Consider the following 12,684-nt stretch of genomic DNA (forward strand, 5'->3'; position numbering starts at 1 on the left):
CTAATGGTGGAAGGAGTGAATGTTGAAGGCGGAATAGGTAGTCAATCAGCAGGCCTCTTTGACCTGGATGGTGTCTCGTTTAGATTGGGTGCAGTTGCAACATCAGTTAAAACATGCATCCTGTCACACTTCCAACTTTGCTTGTAGATGGTGGATAGGCTTAGGAATTACGAATTACACACTGCAGAATTCCCAGCTGCTGACCTGCTTTTATAGCCACAGTATTTCTATTGTTGGTCTAGTTCACTTTCTGGTCAAAAGTAACCCCAGGATGTTGAAGTCTGGGGATTCAGTGATAGTAATGCCTTTAAATATCAAAGGGAATTGGTTAGATTCTCTTTCGTTTGAGATGTCGATTGCTTAGTATTGTGTTGGCACAAATTTAATTTGCCATTTATCAGCCAAAACCTGAACACTGCTTGCAGTAAGACCTAGGCAGACAGATTGCTTCATTATCGGAGGTGTTGGCAATGGAACTGAACGTTATTCAATCAATAAATATCTCACCCTTCTGACTCAATGATGGAGCAAAGGTCACAAATGAAACCATTTAAGACGGCAGGACCTACAACACTACCCTGACGAACTCTTATTACAATGTACTGGGACTAAGATTATTGGTCTCCAACAACCATTTTTGGTTGCAATTAGTGGGTAGTTTCATCCCACCTACTCCAATTCTCACAAACTTCATTTTGTCAGGATTCATTGATACAATGCTCTATCAAAATGCTTTATTTAGTCAAAGGCTTCCTCTCTCACTTCTGGAATTCAGCTCTATTGCGTATGTTGCAATTGAGACTGTAATAAACTCTGGAGCTAAGTGGACCTTAGAGCCCAAATTGCTGATTAAGTACAAAATAAAAACTGAAAAAAACTGCAGATTATGTAAATCACGAACAAAAACAGAAGTTGCTGGAAAAGTCCAACAGGTCTGGCAGCATCTGTGAAGGAAGAGTCAGAGCTAATGTTTTGGGTCCAGTGACCCTTCCTCAGGAGGAAGTACCACTTGATAACACCGTCAACGACATTTTCCATCACTTCACTGATGACTGATGGGGCATAATTGTTTGGATAAGATTTGTCCCACTTTTTGTCTACAAGATATCCGTGGACAATTTTTATATCGTTGGGTAGATGGCAATGTCATGGCTGGACTGCGATAGCTTGCCTAGGAACAAGGCTGGTTTTAGAACACGCCTTCAGTACTACAACCATATTGGAAGCCATGGCCCTTGGTGAGTCCAATGACTTCAGCTGTTTCTTTATATCACGCAGAGAACTGAATTGATGCTGATGACCTCAGGATGAGGCAGAGGTGGGTCAACATCTCGATATTTCTGACATTCAAATTGAATCTTGAGCTACTGGTCAAACAATAATCATTACAGTCAGAATATAGAACAGTTCAGCACAGTACAGGCCCTTCGGCGCACCATGTTGTGCCAACCTATTATCCCAAGATCAATCTACCCTGCATACCCTAAATTATACTATCATCCATGTGCCTATCCAAGAGTGCTTGAATGTCCCTAACGAATCTGACTCCACTACCACGGCTGGCAGCGCATTCCACACGCCCACCACTCTGAAGAACCTACCTCTGACACCTCCCCTATACTTTCCTCCAATCACCTTAAAATTATGTCCCCTCGGAATACTCATTTCCATCTTAGGAAGAAAGTCTCTGGGTATCCACTCTATCTATACCTCTGATCATTTTGTACACCTCTATCAAGTCACCTCTCATCCTTCTTTGCTCCAATGATAAAAGCCCTAGCTCCCTCAACTTTTCCTCAAGACCTGCCCTCCAGTCCAGGCAGCATCCTGGTAAATCTCCTCTGCACCCTCTCTAAAGCTTCCACATCCTTCCTGTAAATGAGGCGACCAGAACTGAACACAATATTCCAAGTGTGGTCTAACCAGGGTCTTGTAGAGCTGCAGCATAACCTCAGGGCTCTTAAACTCAATCCCCCTGCCAATGAAAGCCCTAGGACATCACTATTGTTCCTCAGCTTAACATTGAGCTGTTTCAGCTACTTCATTCAATGATCTTCCCTCAATCACGAAGACAGAAGAGGGATGTTTGCTGATGACTGCAGTGTTCAGTAACATTTCCAGCTTCTCAGACAGATACAGCTTCATCTACAAGCATCAAGAACTGGTTTGTATCTAGAATTGGGTTGACAAGTGGCCAAGTAACATTCACACCACAGAGGCAAAGATTTTCTCTTAAAAGATTATCAATCTCCCCTTTACATTCAATATAATTAGCATCACTGATTCTCACTAACATCCTGGTGTTACCACTCACCAGAAACTAAACTGAACCTGCCATACAAGTTCTGTGGCTACGTGAGCAGGTCAGTGACTAGGAATTGTGGGGAGTAACCAACCCAAAAAACCCTGTCCAACACCTGCAAGAAACATGTCAGGTATATGATGGAATGCAGTCCGCTTGCTTGAACGGGTACCGTCCCAACAGTATTCAAGAAGCCCAACACTATCCAGGACAAAACAGCTCCTTTAATGGGCACCCTATCCATTACCTTCAGCATTAATTTCCTTGAACACAAATACTGCCCGAGCAAAAGCAGTATTCGACTTCATGCATCTTACACAATCAACATTTTGGCAAAAATCCGCAACTTCACCATGATGAAAACAAAACCTCACCTTTTCCAATGAAGGTATTTTTACATTTCCATGCACGAGTATTATATTAGTGATTAATGGACATTAAGGACATTAAAAATGCAATGATTTTGCCAAGAATAAGTTTTATTGCTAAATTGTACAAGGAAACACAAAAAGAAAGACAACGATTTAGCCATTAGTAAGACAACGTAAGCATACAGAGGGGTTGTTTGGAGGCCTTTGACCAGCAGAATTCCAAAGGGATCTGTACTGGGTCCACTTTTGTCTGCCATTTATATAAACAATTTGGATGAGAACATAGCAAGCATGGTTGGTAAGTTTGTACATGATACCAAAATTGAAGAAAGTTATATAAGATTACAAAGAGATCTTGATCAATTGGGCCAATGTGCTGAGTGGCAGCAGATGGAGTCTAATTTGGATAAATGTGAGGTATTGCATTTTGGTAAAATAAACAAGAGCAAAATTTATACAATTAATGGTAGGGCCCTGGGTAGTATTGTCGAACAGAGACCTACAAAGTTCAAGTACATAATTCTTTGAAACTTTTGTTATAGGTAGACGTGGTAGTTAAAAAGGTGTTTAGCACGCTTGCCTTCATTGCTCAGAGCTTTGAGTATAGGAGTTGGGATGTCATTTTCAGGTTGTACAGGACGTTTGAGAGGCCACTTTTGGAGTACTGTATGCAGTTCTGTTCGCTCTGCGATAGGAAGGGTATTATTAAATTGGAGAGGGTTCAGAAGATATTTACCAGGATGTTGCCAGGAATGGACGGTTTGAGCTCTAGGGAGAGACTGTATAGACTGGGAACTTTTTCACTGGAGCATAAGAGGTTGAGGAGCGATCTTAGAGGTTTATAACATCTGACAGGCATAGACATGAATAGTAAGGATCGTTTCCCTAGGGTAGGGGAGTTCAAAACTAGGAGGCATATTTCAAAACTGAGAGGAGACAGATTTTAAAAAAAGGATGAGGGGCACCTTTTTTACTGTGTGGTTCTTGTGTGGAATAACTGCTAGAGAAAGGTGTAAATGCAGATACAGTTACAATGTTTAAAAGACATTTGGATAAATTCATGAATCGGAAATACTTGGAGGGATATAGGCTAAGTGCAGGCAGGTGGGACTGGTTTAGATTGAGAACATGGTTGGACCGTAAGAACTGTTTCCAAGCTGTATGACAATGACTATTGTTACATTTCAATAGCAAGAATACTAGTTCTTGGGAGTCTCAGTTGGAACGTGTCCCACAGGTTGGGAAATACTGATCTACAAGATGCACTGCAGCAACTCACCAAGGCTCCTCGATAACACCTTTCAAACCCATGACCTCTGCAACCAAAAAGGACAAAGGCAGCAAGCACATGGGAACACCACCTGCAAGCTCACCTCAAAGCCAAACTTCATCGCGGAATGGAAATTTATTATTTCCAAGTTTTCATTATTGCAGAGTTAAAATCCTGGAATACTCTTCCAAACAGCACTGTGGGTGTATCTTCCCCCCGGGCCACAGCAGTTCAAAACAACAGCTCACCATCACCATCAAGGACAATTGGGATGACCAATAAATGCAGGCCTAACACGATGCCAGCATTCAAAGAACAAATCGAAAAACAACAATCACTACACTGAAAAGGAATATTTAGAAATTGTAAATATATAAGTGTCTATTTGTATTCACCTCTTCAAAAAAAAAAAAAAAAAAAAAACTACTTTTGTTTCAAATGAAATATATCTATTATTGGTCTCTTCCTTTGTCACACATTGCATCTCCATTTACTTTTTCAGTTTCAGATACTTGGTCTGCTTAATCATACTTGTTCATCTCTTCCTCTCATTACACCTTTAGTCTCCAAATCTAGGTCAGGCATTGCCAAAACTTGGGAGCAGAACTAGGATACCCATTAAAAAGTACTGTCCTGGAGTCAAATGTTAACCCAATAGGTGACTCCAAATATAATTGAATCTTCAAAGCATAAGGCCCTAAACAGCTGAGCTGAAAAAGAAACGTGCAAGTGAAGAAAAACAGTAAGCCTCAACTGTAGCAGAGGAACAAACTAAAAGTCGGTATATAAAGTAATGGGAAAAGCATATGCAGTACAAAAAAAGCAGTGACTACCCCATGCCAAACAGATGGGACCACAAGAATGGACCATGTAAAAATTGGACAGGTGGTCTGGCAAATTAATGAAGAAATTAAAAAAAAAAACGTTGAAATACTAGACTGCATGTCCATCCATAAACAAAATCAAAATCAAAGATCCTATTCAGAAGAAAGTCTTACTTGATCTGTTCAGGAGTTCCACCAGAAGTCGCATTGGTAATGGCCCAAGCAGCTTCTTTCCTTGTCCGGAATTCTGCCGTTTGTAGAATAGTTATTAGGACAGGAAAGATATCGGCATCTATCGCAGCCTGCAAATGTCATGGACAAAAAGTTAAAATGTTTTTAAAAAGTATTACTCAATCAGTAGAATTATAAAACTTGGCTCTCCTATGGAAATACAATATTTTAAACCCTAGAAGGCCACCATTTGTTGCAGGCAGACAGGGTGGTGAAGGCAGCATTTGGTATGTCTGCCTTTTATTTGGTTAGAACATAGAGTATAGGAATTGGGATGTCATACTGTGGCAGCACAAGACGTTGCATAGAATTCTGGTCGTCCTTCTATAGGAAGGATGAGAGGATTCAGAAAAGATTTACCAGGATGTTGCTGAGACTGGAGGGTCTGAGTTATAGGGACAGGCTAAATAGGCTGGGGCTTTTATCCCCTGGAGCAGAGGCCTAGGGCTGACCTCACTGGTTTATAAAATCATGAGAAGCATGGATACAGTGAATAGCCAAGGTCTTTTTCTAGAGGGTGGGGCAGTCCAAAACCAGAGGACATAGGTTTAAGGTGAGAGAGGAAAGATTTAAAAAAAGGACCTGAGAGTGGCACGTGCATGGAACAAGCTGCCGGAGGAAGTGGAGGAGGCAGGTACAATTACATTTAAAAGGCACCTGAATAGGAAGGGTTGAGAGGGATATATGGACCAAATACTGGGAAGTGGGACTGGGTCAGATTGGCATTCATGGTCGGCGTGGATGAGTTGGACTGAAGGGTATTTCCATGCTGTAGGACTCTATAAATGACACCCTATTAACTGATTAAACTCCACAATGGTCTGCAGTTGACACATTCTGCTACTTGAGAGAAAAACAGTTTAGTAATTGATACATGCCACAACTTGAAGCATACCTGTATCTGTGCTCTGTTGCCTGCTGTAATATTGGATATGGTCCAACATGCTTCCTTTTTGATCGATTCTTTAGGGCTGCTCAATAAGTGCAATAAACTCTGTAAAGCAGAGCAATTTAAAATTACCTGGGAGACAAAAACAAAAAAGAATGATTAGATATTCATGTAAAATGCTACTTAAGTCAATACAAATGGTTTAGGTATGCATGAACATAGAGAAAGCAAGTTTGGAGATTGGATGTTGATCTCAGTCCAAGGCATGCTAGAACAAGGTGATTGAAGATCTAAAAAGGAGACTGACTTTGCAGTGTGCAAAATACAACATTGCTAGGCACTGTAAAGCTGGGCTCAAGTATACTGACATTCCACTGAATCTTCAGGACATACTTATCCCACATAACGCCCTGTACTACTTCTTTCCCATTTTATATCTCAGTACCAGCAATCACTCTTTAAGCCACTATATCCCAGGCCTCTTTCTTATTTTCAAATGAAAACCTTTTTTGCAACACTTTTGCCCAGATTGAAATCCATATTAGACATTACAAAACATGTTTGGTATATATCAAATCATCTTGAAATAGAACACTAGCGTATTCCTTTGCCCAAGTTTCTAGTTACTTGAAACTGCTTAAGGTTTCACTTCTTTAGAAACAAGGCTAACAGGTAACTAGTTTTAGGTGATGTTGGCTATGTTAATAAGGGCTCTACTGATAGACAAAGCCTCATGGCAAAGCAACTGGTACTATACTTAATCATAGTACAGAACTGTGCAGGCTTTTTCCAGTTAACTTTGCTTAATCAAGATGCTTGCTGAAGTAGGTTAGTTCATTAATCTTAAATGTAGAATAGGACTTATTGAAGTGAACACACCACCTTTAATAAAGGAAAAAGAACTGCTGAACTGAATAGCTATTATGAAGAGCTTGTTAGCTAGTCTTGAGCCTCAGACATATATAATTGATAATGGAACAGGACAAATGAAATTTCTGGGAATTAGTTTGAGGCTGAAGATGATCTGTTAATGAGGTCAAGTAGGAAAGCGAGATAAGGTGAAATAAAATGGTGGTAAGATGAATTGATTTAGGCCAGAAAAGTATGTGCAAAATCTCCAAAAGCTAATGGCATTGAATATATTAAAAAGGTGGGATTTTTCAAAGCTTAGACAAAGAACTCAACTCCTGAAAGGGCAGCTTGAAATAAAGTAAACTTTTTTTTAAGGCCCATAAGGGTCAATAAATCATCCACATATTGACCCTTGAAAAGGCATATAAAAGAAAGAGACTTGGGAGGGTTCAGAGCAGTGGACAATGGAGAAGCACTCTGAATTCTGACTCCAAACAGTCCTGAGTGGCTCACATCATTGAAAAAAATTTGAGTGCTGAGAAGTGAAATAGAAAAAGGAGAGACTTGTTCTAAATGCCAGCACTTTTGCCCTGATCCAGACTGGCACTTTCACCTGTCAGAGATGTGAGCTTTCGCTGTAAAACAAGTCATGTTGTATCCCATCTTATTAAGTATCTACATCCCACTATACTGATGCACTCAAATTCTGATTGATTGTTTGAATAGCAATGAAGTTTGAAAGGCATTTGAGTGTTAATTCAAAGATTCAAAGAAATTATAACCGATTACATCTGTCACTATCTCTGAAACATCTTTGTGCAAGAGGTGCTATAAAAATATTTGTTTACTAATTTCATGCAATTAAGATGTTATGTTCATTGATACAATTATACCCCTCATCATGCTGCTTAGTTTTTGTATAAAAAACAAGTGCAAATTATCCCTATGCCATATTTCATTGATGTTTGCTCATTTTACTGTCCTCCACATACCTGAGTTTGTATGTCATCGCCTGTTACAATGTTCCCTACTGCACGTAAAGCTGGTGATATCACCTTATAGTCACAGTGCCTGTCAGAAAAACACACGGAGAAAAATTACCAAACCTAAAAATTTTAGAGCCAAAGTTGCGCTTGCATATTGACACACTGATTGATCATTAATTATATTGTATTAACCTATAAATAAAGGTTATTTATACAAACTTGTCACTGGCTTTCCTAAGGGATACACTACTGGGAAATGGAATATAGACAAATATCAGAACAAGTTTAATTGTTATGAGGCACAAATTGCAAATTGGGATCCCCTTTAAAGTGGAATTCTTTTAGTATCCCATATTTAGCATTTCCTATGCAACAAACAAACCGATCTCTAGCAAAGGAAAAGTCATAAGATATATTGAGCACCACTCTACCCTATTAGTAATCCAAGCTTTGGGGAAACAGCATCCCTTGGTGTTAAAAGGAACCTTCAAAAGGAGGTGGGAAAGTGGACAATAGTCATCCAGATGTCACAGGTAGCTGCACCATGCTCATTAACCAAAAGGATTTAAACAAGCGATTGACACACAAGTTACCAGCCCTATAGATGTATACAATTGTACACTTGTTGAAATGGCAGACGACAGTCCTCATCAGGGAACTGTCTTCTCCAAATGCAAGATGGACCAGTTGAAGGATGAAGACCCAGGGAAGAGTTCTCTAACACTTTGGCTACAGGAGGATGCTGCCTTCACAACTTTAATAAGACTGACACATTCCACACCAACAGCTTGTTTGTTTTCTGTTAACCTGAACCATCCTTAAATTGTTACCATTATATACTGTCTAATTGACTAACACATTATACCTGTGCTGTTACTTCTTGAAAAGCTTGAAACTTAATAATCTGAAAATTGTTTACAAATGATTGATTGCCTCCTTTAGCTGCAATGATGAACTCCCAAAATTTAACATGCAGATAGAAGACTGGAAAATGGACGCAAGTGTAATATTGAACATTTTAAATATTCTAAGCATGATTAGGGAGGAAGTTGGAACCCTTTAAAAGTGATACCATATATACAAATGAAAAACAGAAATGAGATTTTTTTTGGTCACTAAAAATTAACAGATTGATTCACTGTTCAAACAAACACTCAGATTGACTTAATTACCTTGCCTACACAAGCAGTAAACAGAGCAAATCACTAGCTGGGAGCACCGATTTCTGGATAGGTGTATTTGCTTCAACAAGACAGTCATACGACAAATAGCAGGTAGCTATTACTGAAATGCAAACTTGACAGTTGCAACAATGTCCATATCTGATGGCATGCAATCTAGATTAAAATCAACAAATTTTCTGCACCACTGAGATGAGGAGAAGTGGTGTAAAACAGGGAGACTTGTTAAATCAGACTGCATTCATTGTGAGTAAATGTATTTCCAAACTGGAGTTAAAATGAGCCACCTTTCTTGTTTGAACTTGAAAATAGAAAGAAATCAAGTCCATTTCTCTTTGGAACAGGATAGAGTTTTTTTTGGCTTATCTATTCAACAAGTTAAAAGGTTTGTCTCACGTGCTTAAGCAGTAACGTATCAATAAATGAAATGATATATGTTTCCTGTGTCCTTGCTCTTCATAAATTATTGGCTGTATCCAAATTGTATTGGCTGAAGCTCTTTAGTTCAGTACTAAATTGGCACCTTGACTCCTTGCAATTTACAAACTACATCATTCATGCATCACAATTGTTTCATTCAAAAGCCTAGTCACATAAATGTATTCTATAAAATAAAGTTTTTTTAAGCCTTGTGGGATGTTAAGCAGCATTTTGCTGTTTAAGTATCATGATTGTAAGTTATTTTGTTCCTGGTCCATTGTCTTACTTGAAACAATTCTTGCATTTCAAAATCATTCTAACATATGGTACCTAATGATTCCGACGAGACAGACGAATGTGGAGGGTACCTCCAATGATCATTGGTACTTCATGCTCCTACATTAAATGCCATAGCACGAAGGTGCATGTTTCAGCTAAAAGGAAACTCAGGTTGCTTCCAGAAACTATTCTGTTGTGAATGCCCGTTAAGAATTTGAGGAAAAGAACCACACAAGTTATAACATAGCTTACCTCTGCAATGAGCAAAAAGGCTTGGATCTCAACTGGAGTATTCAGTAGTACAAATTATGTTAAACTCAGAATTTGACTGAAGGGTGATTTACATGAGCAGACGCAACTTAAAATTAATATAAAATCATTTGAAGTGAATATTAGAAAAAAATCTAAAGGCATAAAGGGCAACAGACATTTAAAATATTCTGTCAAGGGCATTTAAAATGCAACCGAATGCTAGTCTGCACTGACATGAGCAACACTGGGCCACTTTTTATCTTTCACACGGTCCTATTTATTGGATGGGACAATGAGAGTTACCCATACTACTGCACATATGATTAATACCACAGGGAAACTATGTATATTCTACCGTTATCAAGTCCAGCCCAAGTGAGGCCTAGTTACTCATTATTAATGAATTCAAAGTCTTCTAGATTGCCAAAATGTTACTTCAGATCAACTGAAACATACTCCATGATACATGTTTAAGCACAAGACAGAACTTGAGCATTTAAAGACAGACACTTTATTGCAACACTGAGGAAGGACTGGATTGACTAAGGCGTTTCTCAGATAAACCAAGAATCCCCCTGTCTGTTTCAATAGTTTAGGTGTACATGAAAGTTTGAGATTTGAAGAAAAGCAGATAGTTCTCCCTGTATCCAGCCAACATTCCTCCCATAACTATTAACAAATTCAAATTAACTGCTCATCAGTCCAGTAGTTATTTCTAACACCTTGCTGTATGCAAATTAGCTGTTGCACTTACTCACAACTAAATGACTGTACTGAACAAAAGCAACTAATTGAACGCTAACTAACTGTTTGTAACATCCTGAAAGCTGCACTATGGCAAAATATGCAAATATGAAGAGGGCTCTTGTGGCATAGTGGCAGTGTCCCTATTTCTGGACCAGAAAACCTGGGTTGAAGTCCCACCTGCTCGAGAGACATCATAACATGTCTGAACAGGCTGCTTACAAAACGTACATAGAGAAACAGAGTTAATTTAAAAGGTTATTAGTTCTGATGTTTCAGGTCATAATGAAAAGTTCTAACCCTGAAAATGTTAACTGTTTCTCTCAACAGATGCTGCCCCTAGCCACTTCAGTATTTCCAGCATTTTTTTTAATTCTAGAAATCCAGCATCTGTGGTACTTGGCTTTCGTACATAAATGCAAGGTTTGGCTTAATTATTTTGTTGCCAAAGGAAAAGCTTAAGCTTCTAGAATCCGATCCACGAAAGCAGTTACTTTTACATGGAGCTAAAACACATTTTATTTGTAGGTCATTTGAACAGTATAAGGCAGTACATTTATTTGACTCACTTTGCAAAAAGGATTAGTGCATGTCAAACTTCACTGATCCAGGCACAGACTTAAAAAACAAAGCAGTAACTACAAGCAGGCTACCAGAGCGTGCAGAATTGAACCCAGCAGAGCCACTACCTTCAGAAACTGAAAAGGGAAAACATTGGAAGGAAACCGGTTTCTATCAAAAAAAAAAGCATCAGTAAAGAGTGATTTTTCATCTAATTAAACAGTTCAAAATCAGGAGTATGATTGTACAATAGAAAGGCATAAAGAAATACATTCCTAGTCAAAGAATTATAATCAAAATAGTTAAAAAGTAACTTGCATCAATAGTTCCACTAATCTTCTGCAAACTCCCGAGTCTATTACTGCTTGGATTTTATCATTGGGCCCATCTGATAAATATGACAAAGCCCAGCAGGCATCAGCCAGAACATCTATGTCATTGAGGAATAGCAGCCAGGACACAACACTGAGACAGGGAGATACCTAGGAAAGAAATACAATAGAAGAATTCAACTTACAGCTTATCTATATTCTCCTGGGTAAGAGTTACTGCGCTGACAATATCATCTCAGAGACTCAACAAGACAAAAATGTAAATGTCTACTGAAAAATATATAACTGGCACAAATCTGTGATAGCTTTCTAATTTATTTTAAAACATTTTAGCCACTCTAAATGTAATGTTCTCTAGTAAAACTCGTGTATTTTGGGTGAATTGCCAAATTTTGTTACCTGGCTATATAATAGAATATTTTACAAAAACGTATATAGTAGTGTGCTTCAAAATAAATCAAGTATTTAGGTAATGAGTATTGAATTCATGAAACATATTATTCAACTTTTCTCTTCACTGCACTCCAATATAATTGTGTTTTCATGACCATCAAAACACATTCTATAATAGCATCACTGGGTTATTGATTCTCTAACCTTAAAAAGACAGGGCTTTTTAAAATGTGCTTCTTTTAATTGTCTATGCAAGTACACTATATTAACCAGTGATTTTGATTTACCCAGTAACATTGATTCCCAAGTCTGATGTCACTTACTGGCCAGTTGTTGAGTACAGCAGATGCATCCAATTTTACTTCCCTCTCTCATTGGGAAAGTATGGATTTCATTCAGTGATCCCTCCTACACTGCAGGTGAAACCCTGGTATTAGCAGCTTCAAGGTTGTCAACTTGAAAATGTTAAAATTTTTTCTGATGCTGCCTGATGTTGGAAATACTCTATTCTATTTTGATTTCAGATTTCCAGTATAATTTACAAGTGCTGCTTTTGTGCTATTGTAGGATCAATTATGCGATGACACTCCATGGTCTTGTTTGCTAAAGCTCAGAAACAAACTCCCTCAAAACTACTTAACTATTAAAAAATATTCAAATTTCACTTTTTTACCATTTCACAACATAAAAGCAGAGGCAGAAAAGTCGATGATCATCAGAAATGACTGTTTTGATTCATAAGTCAAGTTATTGCATTCATCGACTTTCCTTTGGAGAATCTTGTCCCATAAAAGGTT

General features: G+C 38.4%; 1 protein-coding gene across 2 annotated transcripts in view; it reads right to left on the bottom strand.

Moving 5' to 3' along the window:
- Nucleotides 1-12,684, bottom strand: part of LOC109916516 (importin subunit alpha-5) — an 85,455-nt gene that overhangs the window by 15,730 nt on the left and 57,041 nt on the right. For both annotated transcript variants that reach the window (XM_048602849.1, XM_020516235.2), the window contains 4 exons: nucleotides 11,481-11,644; nucleotides 7,732-7,810; nucleotides 5,894-6,019; nucleotides 4,942-5,069 (listed from right to left, as the gene is read on the bottom strand). In XM_048602849.1, coding sequence (XP_048458806.1) covers nucleotides 4,942-5,069; nucleotides 5,894-6,019; nucleotides 7,732-7,810; nucleotides 11,481-11,644 — 497 coding nt within the window. The remainder of the gene's footprint in view (nucleotides 1-4,941; nucleotides 5,070-5,893; nucleotides 6,020-7,731; nucleotides 7,811-11,480; nucleotides 11,645-12,684) is intronic.

Source organism: Rhincodon typus, chromosome 11, assembly GCF_021869965.1.
Source record: "Rhincodon typus isolate 14 chromosome 11, sRhiTyp1.1, whole genome shotgun sequence".
In the NCBI taxonomy this organism is placed as follows: Eukaryota; Metazoa; Chordata; class Chondrichthyes; order Orectolobiformes; family Rhincodontidae; genus Rhincodon; species Rhincodon typus.